At 38.7% G+C, this 18548-nt stretch overlaps 1 protein-coding gene across 1 annotated transcript in view; it reads right to left on the bottom strand.

Annotated features, from left to right (window-relative positions):
• Nucleotides 1–16472, bottom strand: part of LOC130906480 (phosphatidylinositol-binding clathrin assembly protein-like) — a 59696-nt gene extending 43224 nt beyond the window's left edge. The window contains exon 1 of the mRNA XM_057820862.1: nucleotides 15734–16472. Coding sequence (XP_057676845.1) covers nucleotides 15734–15863 — 130 coding nt within the window. The 5' untranslated portion in view covers nucleotides 15864–16472. The remainder of the gene's footprint in view (nucleotides 1–15733) is intronic.
• Between the last annotated feature and the right edge of the window lie 2076 nt (nucleotides 16473–18548).

Raw genomic sequence — 18548 nt, 5'->3', positions numbered from 1 at the left:
TTCAGTCTTCCAGCCTGGTGCAGGTCTACAATTTTGTCTCTGGTGTCCTTCGACAGTTCTTTGGTCTTGGCCATAGTGGAGTTTGGAATGTGACTGACTGAGGTTGTGAAAAGGTGTCTTTTATACGGATAATGAGTTTAAACAGGTGCCATTAATACAGGTAACAAGTGGAGCCTCGTTAGACCTTGTTAGAAGAAGTTAGATCTCTTTGACAGCCAGAAATCTAGCTTGTTTATAGGTGACCAAATACTTATTTTCCACTCTAATTTGGAAATAAATTCTTTAAAAAAAATCAAACAATGTGATTTTCTGTTTTTTTTCCTAATTCTGTCTCTCGTGGTTGAGGTTTACCCATGTTGCCAATTACAGGCCTCTCTAATCTTTTAAAGTAGGAGAACTTGCACAATTGGCGGTTGACTAAATACTTATTTGCCCCACAGTATGTGAGATGTGCTGCGCCTCCCTCACTTTCCTCACTGGAGTTTAGGATGTGCTTCAAGCTAGGCTGCATTCCATCTTGCTTGTTTTGAAACACAGGGTAATATTTGTTTTCTTATGTTGGCAAGAGAGAAGATACAATGTTGCCTTAGCTTTTAAAGGTCAGTGTTGAGTGATCACACACTAAATGGAACTTGTTGCATTAGCATAGCACTCGCGTTAGTATTAACATTTAGCGTGGCGAGCATCCTCTTACTATAAACTCTCAGACAACTTTTATTAACGTGCAGTTCGTGGCTTTTAGACGTGTTAAATTAATTGAAAGTAATGCAGTTTTCCTGCAGAGTGTGTATTATCATCAAGAAGTTGGCGTTGTCCTTGTTGACGCTACAATATGTGCTCGTCTATATATGTTTATTCAAAGTTGTTGGAAAACTTTATTTATGTTTGGACTAAAACGTTTGTATTTTACAGACGAAAATATTTTGAGTAATGGTCGACAAAACTAGATGATATATGCATGAGATTTCGTCGACTTAAACTAGGCATAGACGAGCATAGGTGGGTAGAGTACTCAAGTTTTACTCAAGAGTAGCATTACTTCATATTACTCAAGTAAACGTAAAAGTAGTCGTCCAAAAAATGTACTCAAGTACAAGTGAAAAAGTATTTGGTGAAAAGAATACACAAGTAATGACTAATGTTGTGAGTAACTGCTTACCGTAATTATCAGACTATAAGCCACAACTTTTTTCCTTCATTTTGAATCTTGCAGCTTATAGTCCAGTGCAGTTTATTTGTTGATTTATTTGGGTTAATAGGTAACACTTTATTTGACAGCTGCGTCATAAGACCTTCATATTATGACATGACACTATCATGGGCATTACTGAATGCTTATGACAGATCTGATTTAGTGTCATCCAGCAAATTATGTCACAAGCTCCATTTATGCCTAGCTTGGTTCTTTTACATCCATTCAAAAGTGAGATAATTTGCCAGATAACACTAAATGACATGTTATAAGAATTTATAAATGCTCATGACAGTGTCATGTCATAATTATGATTGTCTAATGACAGTCTGCCACTGTCAAAGAAAGTGTTATCAAATTCCATAACTAGAAATTAATGAAACAACTGGAAGAGTAACTGATGAAATAATTAGCACAGAACGTGAATTTTTATTGTTATTTACATCTGTAGTGCTGCGATGCATGCCTGGAGGCATGTTGGACGACAACATTATTGACAGCAGGTGGCAGTAGAGGTTGACTGTCTCCCCCAAGGGAGCAGTGATGGCCAAACAAAGCTTCTTGAATCAATGAAGCTTCGCAGCCAAGTGGTTCAAATCTTCATGGTGGTTCATTTGGTTGTATGACAGTCATATGATACCGCTGTCAAATAAAGTGTTACCGGATAATATGTTTTCGTGTAAATATCCCAAAATACAGTTGGGACAGCTGCAGCTTATAGTCCAGAAGGGTTTATCTATGAACAAATGTCGTTTCTGTGTCAAATTTGGTAGGTGGCGGCTTATAGACAGGAGCACCTTAAAGTGCGAAAATTACAGTATATTTTTGTTGGATTTTTTTGTTGTTGTTTTTTTTGGTATAGTTTTTTCTGAGCACAAAGTTATCTATATGAACTGTTGTTATAATGATACTGTACAATAACCCATTACATAACAACACTAAGACAAAGAAATACACCCACAAAAAAAAAAAAAAAAAAATCAATGAATTCCGACAAGAGAAAAAAAAATTACACGAATGAAGCACTATTCGTCCAGAGAGCATGAGTGCCCTCTTGTGGAAAAAATAGTTCCTAGTTTGAATTGTGAAGAGTTCCTTCATAATTACCAGTGTTGTTAATCTTACTGAAAAAAAGTAATTAATTATAGTTACAAATTACTTCTCCCAAAAAGTAATTGCGTTAGTAACTCAATTACCTGAATGTAAGAGTAATTAGTTACTTGGCAAAGTAATTGGTGATAATTACTTTTTTTTTTCCTCAAAAAAAAAAACAAAAAAAAACCATTTTTGTTTTTTGTGAAGGTTTTTGGTATAATTGGCCCGAGCCCAATTCTTTACCCTAATTTACCCTTTACCCTGAATCAACTGTTAAAAGTTGTTAAAATTGCTCCCATTATTGCATTAGTTCCCTTTTCTCTACTTTTGACATATGAAAGTTTTAAAACTGTTTCATCATTTAAAGATGGATTCAAGTCAAGATTTTGCCGATTTAGAAGTATTTTAGATAAAAAGTTACTTAGGTTCGCTAGGAAGGTTCTCTACAACAGAGCCGTCCTAAAAAGTCTACTGCTTTAAGATGGCGGCTGTTTACTACTGCATCTAGGGCCGTGTCTGTCATTTTGCATCTAGTTATATCTATATACAGTATATGTAATATCTACCATGTCTACCATATCTACCATAACATGCGGGCGTAGTTTGTAGGCTATCGGCTACCACAGGTATTATTGGAGCTACCTAGCATCGCGTTTGCTCGGCGTCACAACTTTCTTGCCTCCTCCCCTCTCCTGCTCTGCTCTGTCGTCTCGGTGAGTCCGTCTCCCTCAGACTTTTCGACCAATATAATAACGCATAGTAACGCATGCCATTCCGTCCTCAGTAACGGTAACGGCGTTGCCAAGATGAGAAAAGTAATTAATTAGATTACCCACTACTGAAAAAAATAACGCCGTTATATTGTAACGCCGTTATTAACAACACTGATAATTACTATTTTGAAATTAAAAGGATTATATCTCCGGTTTTCCACGGTCAATCGGTGCCAAATAAAAACTGGGAGAGAGGTTAAAATCAACATTTTCGAGTCATGTTGAGTTATTTTTAAGGTGGTTTAAAGACACCACATGATTGAACAGGCTGTCGTGAAGATAGAACGGCAAGCTTGCGTCTGATTGGTATAGTGGAGTCATGTGATTATTGTTGCGACGTCTCATTGGTGAAATCGGTAGAGCTACTTGCTACTACTACAGCTGCTACAACTACTTGGCATCGCTGGCTAAAAAAATAATCAATATAAAATGAAAATAAAGTGGGAAAATATAGCGACTCTTATGTAGCCCAAAGTAGTGGGGTAAGAGTCGCGTTTTTTCTTCACAAATCTACTCAAGTAAAAGTAAAAAGGTTAATAAAACTACTCTTAGAAGTACCTTTTTCTCAAAAAGTTACTGTAGATGTACATGTACAGTACATGTAACGCGTTACTACTAGGGGTGCAACGGTTCAGTTAGCCCACGGTTCAGTTTGAACCTCGGTTTTGGGATCACGGTTTTGGTTCGGTTTCGGTTTGCTTTTTGCATTTTTTTTTTTTTTTAACTGCCTTTACTTTGCTTTTAAGAAAATGAAATAAACACTTAAAATGTAAAAATGTTCGACTGTTAAAATGCCTCTTAGCTCTTTGGCTAGTTTAGTGACTGACTACTGAAATACACACGCAGTAGTAAAAAAGTTACTTGGGAAAGTAAATGGTGTTACCTTTTATGTTTGTTTTTTTTCCCCATTTTTAAAAAAAAAAAAAAAAAAAAAAAAACGTAGTTACCTTTGCTATGTTTGGAGGTCATTTAATGTTCTGAATCAACCGTTAAAGTTGATAAAATTGCTCCCGTTTTTGCATTAGTTCCCTTCTGTCTACTTATGACGTGAACATTTTAAAACTGTTTCGTCATTTAAAGATAGACTCAAGTCAAGATTTTGCCGATTTAGGAGTATTTTAGATAAAAAGTTACTTAGGTTCACTAGGAAGGTTCACTACAACAGAGCCTTTCTGAGAAGTTTACTGCTCCAAAATGGCGGCTGTTTACTAATGCTACCGAGTCTGTCATTTCGCACGTAGTTCTATATGCATGAGATATCTAGGCGTAGGTTGTAGGCTGTCAGTTACAGTCAGGAAATATTGGAGCCACCTAGCCTAGCAACGTATTAACAAACGGAGGAAAAAAAATGTAATGCATGAAAAACGTACAGAATTTGAACGTAACGTACGGCGTACACATTTAAAAATCAGTGCTCACTTGTACAAACTACGCTGAGACCGTACAACTTGACAGGTATGAATTATAGTGGACCGTCACAATTAGGTAGTAGCACTCTGTAGCACGGGACGTCCAGCAATCAGTGGTCACGGCGAAACTATGTGCTTTAGCGAAGTCATCTTCGATGGCTTTGCGTGCCATTTCATAAATGTCGGGGAATACGTTGTTGGAGAAATACAGTGGGGAGAACAAGTATTTGATATCAAATACTTGTTCTCCCCACTGTATGTCCGCGAGGGAACAATGTAACGCGGGTCAAGCGTTGCAAATAAATTAACGAAGTCTGCCGTGTGTTTTCACTGGTGTCATCTCTGGGGTTGTATGCTCTGAGAAAGTGATATCTGTGGGTGATGCCGGCTGAGGTGCCGGAGACATGTTATAAGTAGGGCTGTTCCGATCATGTTTTTTTGCTCCCGATCTGATCCCGATCGTTTTAGTTTGAGTATCTGCCGATCCCGATATTTCCCAATCCGATTGCTTTTTTTGCTCCCGATTCAATTCCAATCATTTCCGATCATTTTTCCCGATCATATACATTTTGGCAATGCATTAAGAAAAAAAGGAATGCACGCAGCAAAGCAAAACATCTGGACTCATTTATCCGTTCAAGAGGCTGACATACTGACATGTAATCAGCAGTAATACTTAGCTCTGATTGGTTCAAATGTGCATGTTTTCTGGAACAGCAAAAAAAAAAAAAAAAAGTTAGTTAAGGGCAATGCAACATAAAATGGATCTAATCTTTAAGAGCAATGAAAGAGTTGAGGAGGCTTATCATATTTAGTTTTATTTGCTCTGATGGGGAGGTTCAGAACATGTAAGCTGTCAATGTGCACTTTGGACTTATATTTGTTCATTTATGTTAGGATTAGGGTTGTTCCGATCATGTTTTTTTGCTCCCGATCCGATCCCGATCGTTTTAGTTTGAGTATCTGCCGATCCCGATATTTCCCGATCCGATTGCTTTTTTTTTGCTCCTGATTCAATTCCAATCATTCCCGATAATTTTTCCCGATCATATACATCTTGGCAACGCATTAAGAAAAAAATGAATAAAACTCGGACGAATATATACATTCAACATACAGTACATAAGTACTGTATTTGTTTATTATGACAATAAATCCTCAAGATGGCATTTACATTATTAACATTCTTTCTGTGAGAGGGATCCACGGATAGAAAGACTTGTGACTTTGTATATTGTGACTAAATATTGCCATCTAGTGTATTTGTTGAGCTTGACGTAAATGATACTGTGGCCATGCCCAAATGCATGATGGGAAGTGAAACCATGACTGTGCGAAGTGCTACCAATTGATATAGCTTCTCTGCGTTGGGAATTAACATAAGGTGTTAAGAAAAAGATCAATTGCTACCTTGCTTCCCCACATTGCTTCCCATGATATTTCTAATCGTAGGGAGAGGGATAGTAAGGCTTTAGCCAATTAAAAAAAGGCTCCAAAGGCTGCCAAAATTCACTCTACTCATTTTACGCTGCCTTTTATCTCTCTATATAGGTAAAATGGCGCCATTACAGATTGAGCGCGATAATGCATGAGTGGGTCGTGCAGCGCATGCATGAATTGTGTTAAATATTTTAACGTGATACATTTTTAAAAAAATTAATTACCACCGTTATTGGGATAAATCTGATAACCCTACTTTAAGCCTAAACTAAAGACTCTGGATGAGTGTAACATATTATGTTTGTAACGTTAAATACAATTAGAAAACGATTTAATTAAAAAAAAAAAAAAAAAAAATTAAAAAGGCATGGCCAATATTTTTTTGCCGATTCCGATACTTTGAAAATGACGTGATCGGACCCGATCGATCAGCATCCCGATCGAGTGTTGCCATTAGCATAGGGAACAAGCGCTGAGCAATGCAAATTGTTTTGTTTTTTTTCAATATTCTCTCTCTCTCCTATTTTCTCTCCCACCGCATTGTAGTCCACTGGGAAACCGAAATGTTGCCACACCGCAGATTTGAAAGAAGCCAGTGCTTCCTCAAAATTCGGTCTCTCCACTCCTCCGCTCGCCATCGCTTTTTGTTTTCTTTCTTGTTTCACTTTCACTTCGCTTGTAAACGAGAGAGGGCGTTACTCGGCTTCTATTACACAGGTTCTTGACAGCGATCGGACATTTACTTGCGGCGGGGCGGGAATTTCTCCACAGCTGTGCTTCACGTCGCACACAGAGCTCGACCAATTCATTCCACAAGTGTTCGGAATAAATTAATTGCAAAACCGAAAAGGCGCGGTTCATAAAGGCGTATTGAACCGTACAGGGCGAACCGTATGGTTCGGCTTTGAACCGCAAACCGTTGCACTCCTAGTTACTACCCACCTCTGTAGATGAGCACATTTTGAAATTACTAAAATGTGACTAATACTAATAAATACTTTTGTCCAAAAGACTAAGACAAAGATGAAAACTAAAAGGGCTGCCAAAAACAGCACTGCTCGAGAGAGGCTTTGCTACATGGCGTTCGATATTTACCCCACAAACAGCTTCATCTTTCTTGACTATTTCGACACGCACTTTTTGCAACTGTTTATGAGGATACAGGCGACTTGTCTCTCTCCCAAATAGTATGGAATTCTTCCCTTCCGACAAGAAGGCCCTCTAAAGCAGCCATTTTTGGGAACATGACATTTGAAATCACGATATTTATGTTGGCATCATAACCGACCTATTCAAACGACAACCTCAAGCCATATTTGCGATATCACGCTGCGCACTGTGTGGTCACTCCGGGCGTGATGACACGATGCCTCGGATCATGCTTCTGTCGTTGATGCGAGCGGCCGCAGCTTAATGAAATCCCATTTACTCGGCGTGACGTGCTCGTCATTCGCTTCGCTTTGTAAATACTTCGGAGGGTTTAAATAGTCACAGAGTAAGGCCCAATCTTTCTTTGTCAAGGTCACGACACCACAACGGTGCTGATGAGAGCCTGCTCGGACCGGGTTAATGAGCAGCAAAGCATGCAGAGTCAACAATGAATCACCCCTTTAGTGTAATGTATCACCCGGCCTAGTGTGGGTTGATCCACAAAATCCGATCAGTACTACAAAAAAAGATCAAACAGTTGAACATTTCAACACGACGTGACTCCGATGATCTGGAAAGTCAGTTCGGGCAAGTGGCAAACGATTGCTGTGTTTTCGCTTTTTCTTTCGGGTCTTGTTTTACTACCCGCTAAGCTTTTTTGTGGTCATTTTTGGACCGTTTTCATTTTTACATTAGTATTTTTGTAATATTTTCAATTCTAGTTTTATTGCACGATAATTTTCAAACACTTTGTTCTTGTTCTTCTTCTTGGGGAGGACACGATCTAAAATTGCTCCTCTTCCGTTGTTCGTAGATGGATGATAATGACATTTGGTAAGCATTAGGGTTGTTCCGATCATGTTTTTTTGCTCCCGATCTGATCCCGATCGTTTTAGTTTGAGTATCTGCCGATCCCGATATTTCCTGATCCGATTGCTTTTTTTTTGCTCCCGATTCAATTCCAATCAATCCCAATAATTTTTCCCGATCATATACATTTTGGCAATGCATTAAGAAAAAAATGAATACAACTCGGACAAATATATACATTCAACATACAGTACATAAGTACTGTATTTGTTTATTATGACAATAAATCCTCAAGATGGCATTTACATTATTAACATTCTTTCTGTGAGAGGGATCCACAGATAGAAAGACTTGTGACTTTGTATATTGTGACTAAATATTGCCACCTAGTGTATTTATCGAGCTTTCAGTAAATGATACTGTAGCCATGCCCAAATGCATGATGGGAAGTGGAACCATGACTGTGCGTAGTGCTACCAATTGATATATCTTCTCTGAGTTGGGAAATAACATTAAGGTATTAAGGAAAAGATTAATTGATACCTTGCGTCCCTACATTGCTTCCCATGATATTTCTAATCGTAGGGAGAGGGATTGTAAGGCATTAGCCATTTAAAAAAAAGGCTCCAAAGGCTGCCAAAATTCACTGTACTAATTTTACTCTGCTTTTTATCTCTTTATATAGGTAAAACGGCGCCATTACAGATTGAGCGCGACAATGCGTGAGTGGCTCGTGCAACGCATGCATTAATTGCGTTAAACATTTTAACGTGATACATTTTTTTAAAAATTAACCGCCACCGTTATCGGGATAAATTTGATAACCCTACCTTAATCCTAAACTAAAGACTTTGGATGAGTGTTACACATTATGTCTGTAACGTTAAATACAATTAAAAAACGATTTAATTAAAAAAAAAAAAAAAAAAATTAAAGAAAGGCATGGCCGATATTTTTTTGCCGATTCCGATTCTTTGAAAATGACGTGATCGGACCCGATCAATCGGGACATCTCTAGCTTATAGTATTTGTGCGTTTATGAGGTAAAGTGCTCTTTTCTTGAATTAAAATATGATTGTTTTACATCGTCAGCAGAGGGAAAAAACGCAATATTCCTCTATTATTATGCAGTAAACCATAAAAATATTTATCTATTACGTGAAAAGTAAAAATAGAGTTATGCATGTTGCAAAATAAAAATCTTACATTTTCAAATGTTGAGGCATAGACTTCATAATTGTATTGACGGATCGCATCCGTCAGCCACTGCGCAACGCCATCAAGTAGGGGGCCGTCCTACAGTCCGCTTCAGTTATTCGCAGTTGGTCGCAGTTAGTCCACACATGCAGGGATCTAACGCTGGATTTAGGTTGAAAAAGTATGAAAGCTGTACCGCATACAAACAGGAAGGTTTGTCTCAGGAGTGATTTGTTCGAGGATTCAAGGTCATTATTATATTTTTGTACCATGCATGCATTTTGAAACTTTGTGAAAAAAAATCAATGGGAGAAATTAGCCGCTACAGTACTGGCATTATATTTCGCAATGTTTACGTAAAATACCTGCTAACTGTTTTTTTTTTTTTTTTTTTTTTTTTAAACCAAGAATCAAGACTGTTTTACGTCCATATCTATAAAGAATTAGGGGATTTAAGCAATTTTCACAAGAATTTTCAATGGAAAAAGCTCTTTGTTTACATATGGCGGCCACTAATTTTCTTACTGACTAGCCTCATAGTTCGCAATATTTACGTAAAATAAATGCTGCCTGCACGTTTTTTTGCTTTTAACCGAGAATCGAGACTGTTTTATATCTATATCGATAAAGAATTCAGGGATTTTAGCATTATTCACAAGAATTTTCAACGGAAAAAGCTCTTTGTTTACATATGGCGGCCGCTAATTTCCTTACTGACTAGCCTCATAGTTCGCAATATTTACGTAAAATAAATGCTGCCTGCACGTTTTGTTTTTTTTTACCAAGAATTGAGACTGTTTTATGTCCATATCTATAATAAATTCAGGGATTTAAGCATTTATTCACAAGAATTTTCAACGGAAAAAGCTCTTTGTCTGTGTTTCCACTCGGTCAGCTTTGACGGAGATAGGCTCCCTATGAATTTGCAAGATTCAATACAGTAATCAACAAGGTATTTTAAAATTTGGTTTCCATCTGTTTAAATTGGCCAAAAGTTGCCCTGATTGAGCCAAAATGTTCAATTTGATGTTAACAGAATTGGTACGTTTAAAAACATGACAGTAAAATCAGACAGTTTAATTCCTGCGCCTTTAGCAAACATGCTAACCACTGCTGCAGTGCTAGCTTATAGTCATGCTTTATTGTTTTAACAGGGTAGCGGCCACCAATTTTCACCCTTGTTCGTCAATTAAGATGTTACTCAGAACATTGCTTGTACAGTTAATAAAAAAAGAAAGGTTCCGCTGCATTGTTTGCACTCGTCTGCCGCAAAGAGAGGTGTTTTTTAATCCCCTTCGACAAGACGCCAGCCTCTCATTATTTTCATCCCCATTGATTCTGTTCCATTTGCAGGAGAGAGCGATTCTTTAGTAGAAGCAAGTACGCGTCTCCACTTTATGATCCCGTTTAACGAGGCGAGCTGAGTGGGAATGGACTCGTCTCATGAATTGTTGCTCAAAGACACAAAGACTGCCTCGTCGGGGGGTTTCCTTTACATCCTCTGTGATGTACAGCGGCCCGTCGAAAGGCTCCAACCCACGCTGCCGTCTCTTCAAAAACACACCTCTTCCCCGTGTCCTTGCCTGACCTTAAAAGTCTATATAAATGCCTCGCATCGAAACGGGAAAACAAAAGCGAACGCGCTGAGCCGAGTGTGCGGTCTCTACTTAAGCTTTTAAACCCACTAATGGTCAGAATTAGTCAGATGACAAGCCAAAACCTCATGTCGCCCCTTGCCGGTTCGCTCGATCAGAAAATCGCCATGTTTCCCAACGTTTGGACGCCGCCCCAGTGATGGAACGTCCTCTGTAAAGCTCCTTGTTGCTACGGTGACATTTACTGGTTTGAAGGTGGATCGCCTCTTGTTGTTTAGTAACTGCAGGGCCAATATGATAGTGGCCAGAACAACAATAAAAGGACTGAGTCCAATGAGCCTGCAGCACATTAGCAGTTTATCTCATTTTGGATGGAAGAGAAACATCCAGTTGAATTTTCTATCTGTTCCCTGAATTCAACATTATTTACACCGCTAGGTCTTTCTGCCCTCTGTAATTTTTGCACCGTCAAAGAGTGGACGTGTTTCAATTACAGATTGCGACATACAAGCAATACAGATTAACATCTCGCTCAAATAGACCCCTCGCATCCTCAGGAAAAAAGGCAATCATTCCAATTACTATACAGTTAAACTGCTGATTTGAACTCTGTTGCGATACCAAGACGGACGAGACGAACGACTCAAGTCTTTGGAACTAGTTCTTCTTGCATTTTTGTAATCATTTCGGTTTATACTGGTTCACACTGGTACATCGAAGGTGTAACCGCTGGGCATGTATGAATTACAGTGGTATGAAAAAGTATCTGAACCTTTTGGAATTTCTCACATTTCTGCATAAAATCACCATCAAATGTGATATGATCTTTGTCAAAATCACACAGATAAAAAAACAGTGTCTGCTTTAAGTAAAACCACCCAAACATTAATAGGTTTTCATATTTTAATGAGGAAGGCATGCAAACAATGACAAAAGGGGGAAAAATAAGTAAGTGAACCCTCTGCCCAAGGAGACTTAAAGAGCAATTGAAACCAAGTCAGGTGTGTGCCCAATCACTGATGAGTGGTTTGAAGCTGCCCTGCCTACTATAAAACACACAACTGGTAAGAATTGTCTTGACGAGAAGCATTGTCTGATGTACATTATGGTTCGGTCAAAAGAGCTGTCTGAAGACCTTTGATCAAGGATTATTGATTTGTATCAATCTGGGAAAGGATACAAAACCATCTCTAAAAGTCTGGATGTTCATCAGCCGACAGTCAGAGAAGTTGTCGACAAATGGAGAGAGTTTGGCACTGTTGCTTCCCTCCCAAAGAGTGGCCGTCCACCAAAGATGACGCCAAGAGTTCAGCGCAGAATACTCTGAGAGGTAAAAAAGAACCCTAGAGTGTCTGTTGAAGACCAACAGAAATCACTGGCACAGTCCAATACCTCTGGGCACTCATCAACTATATGTAAAACTATGGCCAAGAATGGTGTTGATGGGAGGACTCCGCGGAGGAAGCCACTGCTGTTAAAAAAAACATTGTTGCTTGTTTAATGTTCGCAAAAAGGCACTTGGACACTCCACAGACGTTTTGGCAAAATATTTTGTGGACTAATGAAACTAAAGTTGAATTGTTTGGGAGTAACACAACGTCATATGTGGAGGAAAAATGGAACAGCTCACCAACATCAACACCTCATTCCCACCGTGAAGCATGGTGGAGGGAGCATCATGTTTTAGGGCTGTTTTGCTTACTCAGGGCCAGGACAACTTTCAATGATTAATGGAAGAATGAATTCAAAAGTTTATCGGGATGTTTTGCAGGAAAACCTGAGGCCGTCTGCCAGACAGTTGAAGCTAAAAAGAGGATGGATGCTGCAACAAGACAATGATCAAAACACAGAAGTAAATCAACTTCAGAATGGTTTCAGAAGCACAAAATACATGTTCTAGAGTGGCCAAGTAAAAGTCCAGACTTGAACCCCATTGAGATGCTGTGGCATGACCTAAAGACAGCGATTCATGCCAGATATCCCATGAATCTGACTGAACTACAGCAGTTTTGTAGAGAAGAACAGGCCAAGATTAGTCCTGATAGATGTGCCAGACTGATCTGCAGCTACAGGAAGCGTCTGGTTGAAGTTATTGCTATCAAAAGGGGGCCCACAAAATATTAAATGTGAGGGTTTACTTACTTATTTCCCCCCTACTGTCATTGTTTGCATACTATCCTCAGTAAAATATGAAAACCTATAAATGTTTGGGTGGTTTTAGTTAAAGCAAACACTGTTTTTTTTCATCTGTGTGATTTTGACAAAGATCAGATCACATTTGCTGGTGATTTTATGCAGAAATGTGAAAAATTCCAAAAGACATAGGCAAGTATAATAATAGACATCCCTTCCACTTGAATTAGGAGGCGCTGATAGTGAAAGAGTTAAGATAGGAGTTCCCTAACTTATATGTTTTTGAGTTATGAGCTATCCATTGGTTTATTATTTTTTGTTTTTTTGGGAAAGGGGGGTGATTGATGAGAACATTCTCAGTGTCGCTCAGACACTAAGTCCTTATAACTCTCATGAGACAAGGCACACATGATCCAACACACAGCGCCTATTGCACAAATAATAATTCCCCTTCACAATATGTTTTAGTTGTTTAAAAAAAAAAAAGCACTTTAATAACCATTAATAAGCCACTCTTTCATCAATGGCAATAAAAGATGAGTATTCACAGCCACTCCTCCCAGTTTGAATGAATTGGACATCTATTATGGTCAAATAAATATTTAAAAATATATGTATATATTTAATAGTAGTAGAGATGTCCCGATCGCCGATCGATCGGGATCTGATCACGTCATTTTCAAAGTATCGGAATCGGCAAAAAAATATCGGCCATGCCTTTTATATGTATGTATATATATATATATATATATATATATATATATATATATATATATATATATATATATATATATATATATATATAAATTAAATCGTTTTCTAATTGTATTCAACGTTACAGACATAATATGTTACACTCATCCAGAGTCTTTAGTTTAGGCTTAAGGTAGGGTTATCAAAAATATCCCGATAACGGCGGCAATTAATTTATTAAATAATGTGTCATGTTAAAATAATTAACGCAATTAATGTATGCGCTACACGACTCTCTCACTCATTGTCGCACTCAATCTGTAATGACGCCGTTTTTTCCTATATAGAGAGATAAAAGGCAGCGCTAAATGAGTAGAGTGAATTGTGGCAGCCTTTGGAGCCTTTCTTCATTTGGCTAAAGCCTTGCAATGCCTCTCCCTATGATTAGAAATATCATGGGAAGCAATGTGGGGAAGCAAGGCGGCAATTGATCCTTGTCTTAATACCTTAAGTTATTTCCCAAAGCAGAGAAAATATATCCATTGGTAGCACGACGCACAGTCATGGTTCCACTTCCCATCATGGTTCCACTTCCCATCATGCATTGGGGCATGGCTGCAGTATCATTTACTGAAAGTTCAACAAATACACTAGATGGCAATATTTAGTCACAATATACAAAGTCACAAGTCTTTCTATCCGTGGATTCCTCTCACAGAAAGAATGTTAATAATGTAAATGCCATCTTGAGGATTTAATGTCATAATAAACAAATACAGTACTTATGTACTGTATGTTGAATGTATATATTCGTCCAAGTTTTATTCATTTTTTTCTTAATGCATTGCCAAAATGTATTTGATCGGGAAAAATTATCGGGAATTATTATCGGCAAAAAAAGCAATCGGATCGGGAAATATCGGGATCGGCAGATACTCAAACTAAAACGATCGGGATCGGATCGGGAGCAAAAAAACATGATCGGAACAACCCGAAATTGTAGTTTTTAATTAACATTTTATAAATGTAATTTTGTTCATTAAAAAAAATGATTGATATTATATAATTGTAATTATCTAATTATTATATAATTACAGTCAGGGCCGGCCCAGGCCATTTGGGGGCCCTAAGCAAAATAATGCAAAGGGGCCCATATTTTTGGCCCACCATTTCGTCACAGTGTACTGTAAAACCCATACATGCAATCCAAGCCATAAGTCCATATTTTGTATATTAATCAGATTTTGTTGCACTGCATACTTCAAACTTCTCACCCCAAATGATTGTCAGTACTTACAGTAGATAGCGCCAAACTTTTTTCTAAAAGAGGAAAGAAAGAAGTTAAGGAAGAACTTTTATTTTTTTAGGCTTGTAATCAAGTATCAAAACTCACAAAAGTCGAATAAAGCAAACTGTATTAAACAAAATAGAATATAAATTAAACAATTGCCAGATTGGGGGCCCCCTAGTGGTCAGGGGCCCTAAGCAGCAGCATAGTCTGCGTATAGGCTGGGCCGGCCCTGATTACAGTATAATCGAGACCTGGCATTCACATATACAGGATGTAGACATCATATTTTGGGTCATGTCGGCCACACTTGTATACCTAATGTTATGTTATGTTATTCAAATGACCAAAAACATGGTCACTTCTTTTATATTAAAAAGTTCAAATGTTACCAAACCTATGTTTTCAAGGGGATTGATGGCATTCCATCCCATGTCAACTGGATAATTGATTTGATATATGAGTAAACTGACTTACAAGCGTGAAACAAATGAACTCCTAAGTACCACTGTGCATCATGGAGCATCTGCCTTGCCTTCTTTTTGGGAGGAGTGTGATCTATTATACCTATATGCACTCCATCCATCACATGCAGTCATTTATAGCAAAAGGGGGGGGGGGGGGGAACAACCTACTAACCTAATCATCCCTATATAGTGCCAGGAATCCACACACATATGAATGCATGCATAAGCAATCAGCAGTGTGCAGATAAGGACACCACACACACATGCATAAATGATAGTAATGCACCAGTGGACAGTGAACTTGAATGTGAAGGGGGAAAATGCTGCAGGACTTAATGATAATGCATTTAGGCCTCTGAGTACCATGACATCCAACATATCACATTTAGTGGATGGACGGATCCTAATTAAAGAAAGAGGACGAAAGACGTCTTTTGTGTGTGTGAGTGATGCGCGCCTGCACTGATGGCATTTGTGTGTGTTGTCACCTACAGTCAAGGTGCTTCTTCTTGGGTCCGCTCACTTCGTGCGTCGTGGCCTTGCACACGGCTTTGCTGATGGCCGAGCCGCTCATGCTGTGCTGCGCGGCGGCGATCCGGTCCGTCAGAGTCGGCCCGGACATGGTGGAGGAGGAGCGGCTTCGGCTGGAGCCTTGAGGAGGTGGCGGGGATGGGGGGGCAGTAGTAGTAGAGGACGATCAAAATGTCTTTAGCGGAGGGGGGGGGGGGGTGGAGGAGGTGGTGGGTAATGTCCTCTGCGAGGATCTGCCGTCTCAGCGAGGAGAGGAGGAAAAGGAGCACCGACGAGTCATACGTTAACCTAAAAAAAAAAAATTTAAAAAAAAAAAAAATCTACATTCGCTTTAATGGTAAGGCAATCGGATGCGGAAATGAAACAAAGCTGAGGGCCGGAACGTCCCGGGTGTCCCTGAACGCACCTCGGCCGATGCTGATGCGAGTGCAAAAAAAAGGGGGGGAAGGAAGGTGGCACTGGGGGAAATCACCAAATCAACACCAAATCGTCCATGATTCAACTCTCCTCCGTCCAAATGAGACAAAAGGACATTTTGGGACTTCCTCCTCTTCTTTGGCGTGTCCTTTCAATGTCGCCCTGCACAAACAAGCCTTCCCTTTCTGCAGCCGCTCTTCTTACAAAAGCCCAAATTCCTCTATAGAGGTCGCCCCATAAGGCTGGTGATGCGCGTGCGTGCGTCCGTGCCCGTATGTGTGCGTCTCCGTCAAACTTGTGTGCAAAATGGCAGTGCAATGAATCAGGTGACTAAAGAAGTAGTCTGAGATTGGGCCACATCTTGGGTCAGGGGAGGGAATCTTAAAGCAGAACGCGATTTTATTATTTGGATGTATTATTTTCAATGCATCAGTTGGTTCATCATCTTCTCATTTAACACGACCAATGCCACACACACGCACATAATATCTTTTTGTAATATGTGGCCTTTTCAATCATTTCGTTATTAATAATGGCTCATGAATTTTGCTTAAAATTATCAAGTATTTCATGAAACACTAGTGGCTGAAATCTCACAATGTAACCTGTTATTTCATACGAGTTAATGGATTCGGGACTGTTTCGACGTACGTTTTTGACAATGTCTTGATATAACGGCAAATAAAATAAAATAAAATAAAATAAAATAAAATAAAATAAAATAAAATAAAATAAAATAAAATAAAAAAGAAGACACAGGTGCGCGTCCGTTTCCCACCGCTATGTAGCAGCAAAAACCCTCACAAAATACCAACAGCATCAATTCAAATTAGTTCCTTTCAACGTCAGTAGGAGGTGCTAATGGACCATTAAAATGGCTTGCCGACCACTGACATACTCCACAGCAGAACAATGGAGAAAAATTCAAGATGCTGTAATAGGCTGTGTGGTCACATTTTCTGTATTTTCAGCGCATATGCTTTAACTTTGTGTTTTTATCCAATATGGAGTGTCCACTGAATGTTGCCTTCACATAGTCACATCATGAAATAAACAATGGTGGCAGAAGTTGATCGGATTGCATGTGCAGCACGTCAGCAGTTACTAGTGTGTTGCATCACAAAGCTTTAACACCTTAAAGGGACCATTTACTGGGTTGAACATTGGTACTTATTTATGTAACAGGTCTGTAGCTTGTGTCGAATAATGATGTCAGTTCCTAAATTCACCGTCTAACAAACTCAGTCGTGATTGCTTTCAGAATATTCTGGGACACCCATATTTAGGGCAGGCACTGTTTTCTTGACGCTTCAGCTTGATGACATCAATAAAAGGAAATCTAAAAGACTAAAGTTGTCTGAAATACAGCAATTAAAACAACATTTGAGGAGATGAAGCCCTCACAAAAAGGCAGAGTTGGCTCTCAAATTTGAGAGAAAAGCAGGTTTTGACTTCCATTTTGTAGTTGAGGCTTTTTCTACTTTCTCGTCATTAGGATCAGAATAGAACATCTCTGACTCAGAACTGAAATCAGCTGTAATCTTGAGTCTGAAAACGGCGACTAATCAACACCAAAATTCTTGTGCACATATCTATGCATTCCCACTCTGGACCATCTGCCTGGAGAGTCCTTTTAATACACGTTGACAGAAATGAATAGAATCATGTTTAATTGAGTTAATTCCTCTTTTAAAAAAAACACGTTGATAGAATTTATCACGAAAGCTGACGCATTGCATACAGTGATATGAAAAATTATCTAAACTTTTTGGAATTTCTCACATTTCTGCATTAAATCACCATCAAATGTGATCCGATCTTTGTCAAAATCACACAGATGTAAAAACAGTGTCTGCTTTAACTAAAACCACCCAACATTTATAGGTTTTCATTAAAGATGTCCCGATCGATCAGGATGCCGATCGATCGGGTCTGATCACGTCATTTTCAAAGTATCGGAATCGGCAAAAAAATAGCGGACATGCCTTTTTTTAAGATATATTTTTTTTTCATTTAAATCGTTTTCTAGTTGTATTTAACGTTAGACAAAATGTCTTACACTCATCCAGAGTAGTTTTGGCTTAACGTAGGGCTATCAAATTTATTGCGTTAATGGCGGTAATTAATTTTTAAAAAATTAATCACGTTAAATAATTAACGCATGCACTGCACGACCCACTCACGCATTGTCGCCTACAATCTATAAAGACGCTGTTTTACCTATAGTTAGCGCTAAAAGGCAGCGTATAATGAGTAGAGAGAATTTTGACAGCCTTTGAAGCCTTTTTTTACTGTATGTGGCTAAAGCCTCACAACCCCTCTCTCAGCAATTAAAAATAACGTGGGAGGCAATGTGGGG

Source organism: Corythoichthys intestinalis, chromosome 18, assembly GCF_030265065.1.
Source record: "Corythoichthys intestinalis isolate RoL2023-P3 chromosome 18, ASM3026506v1, whole genome shotgun sequence".
NCBI lineage: Eukaryota > Metazoa > Chordata > Actinopteri > Syngnathiformes > Syngnathidae > Corythoichthys > Corythoichthys intestinalis.
Note: the sequence above shows the minus strand (reverse complement) of the source record. Positions and strands in the feature narration are given on the sequence as shown.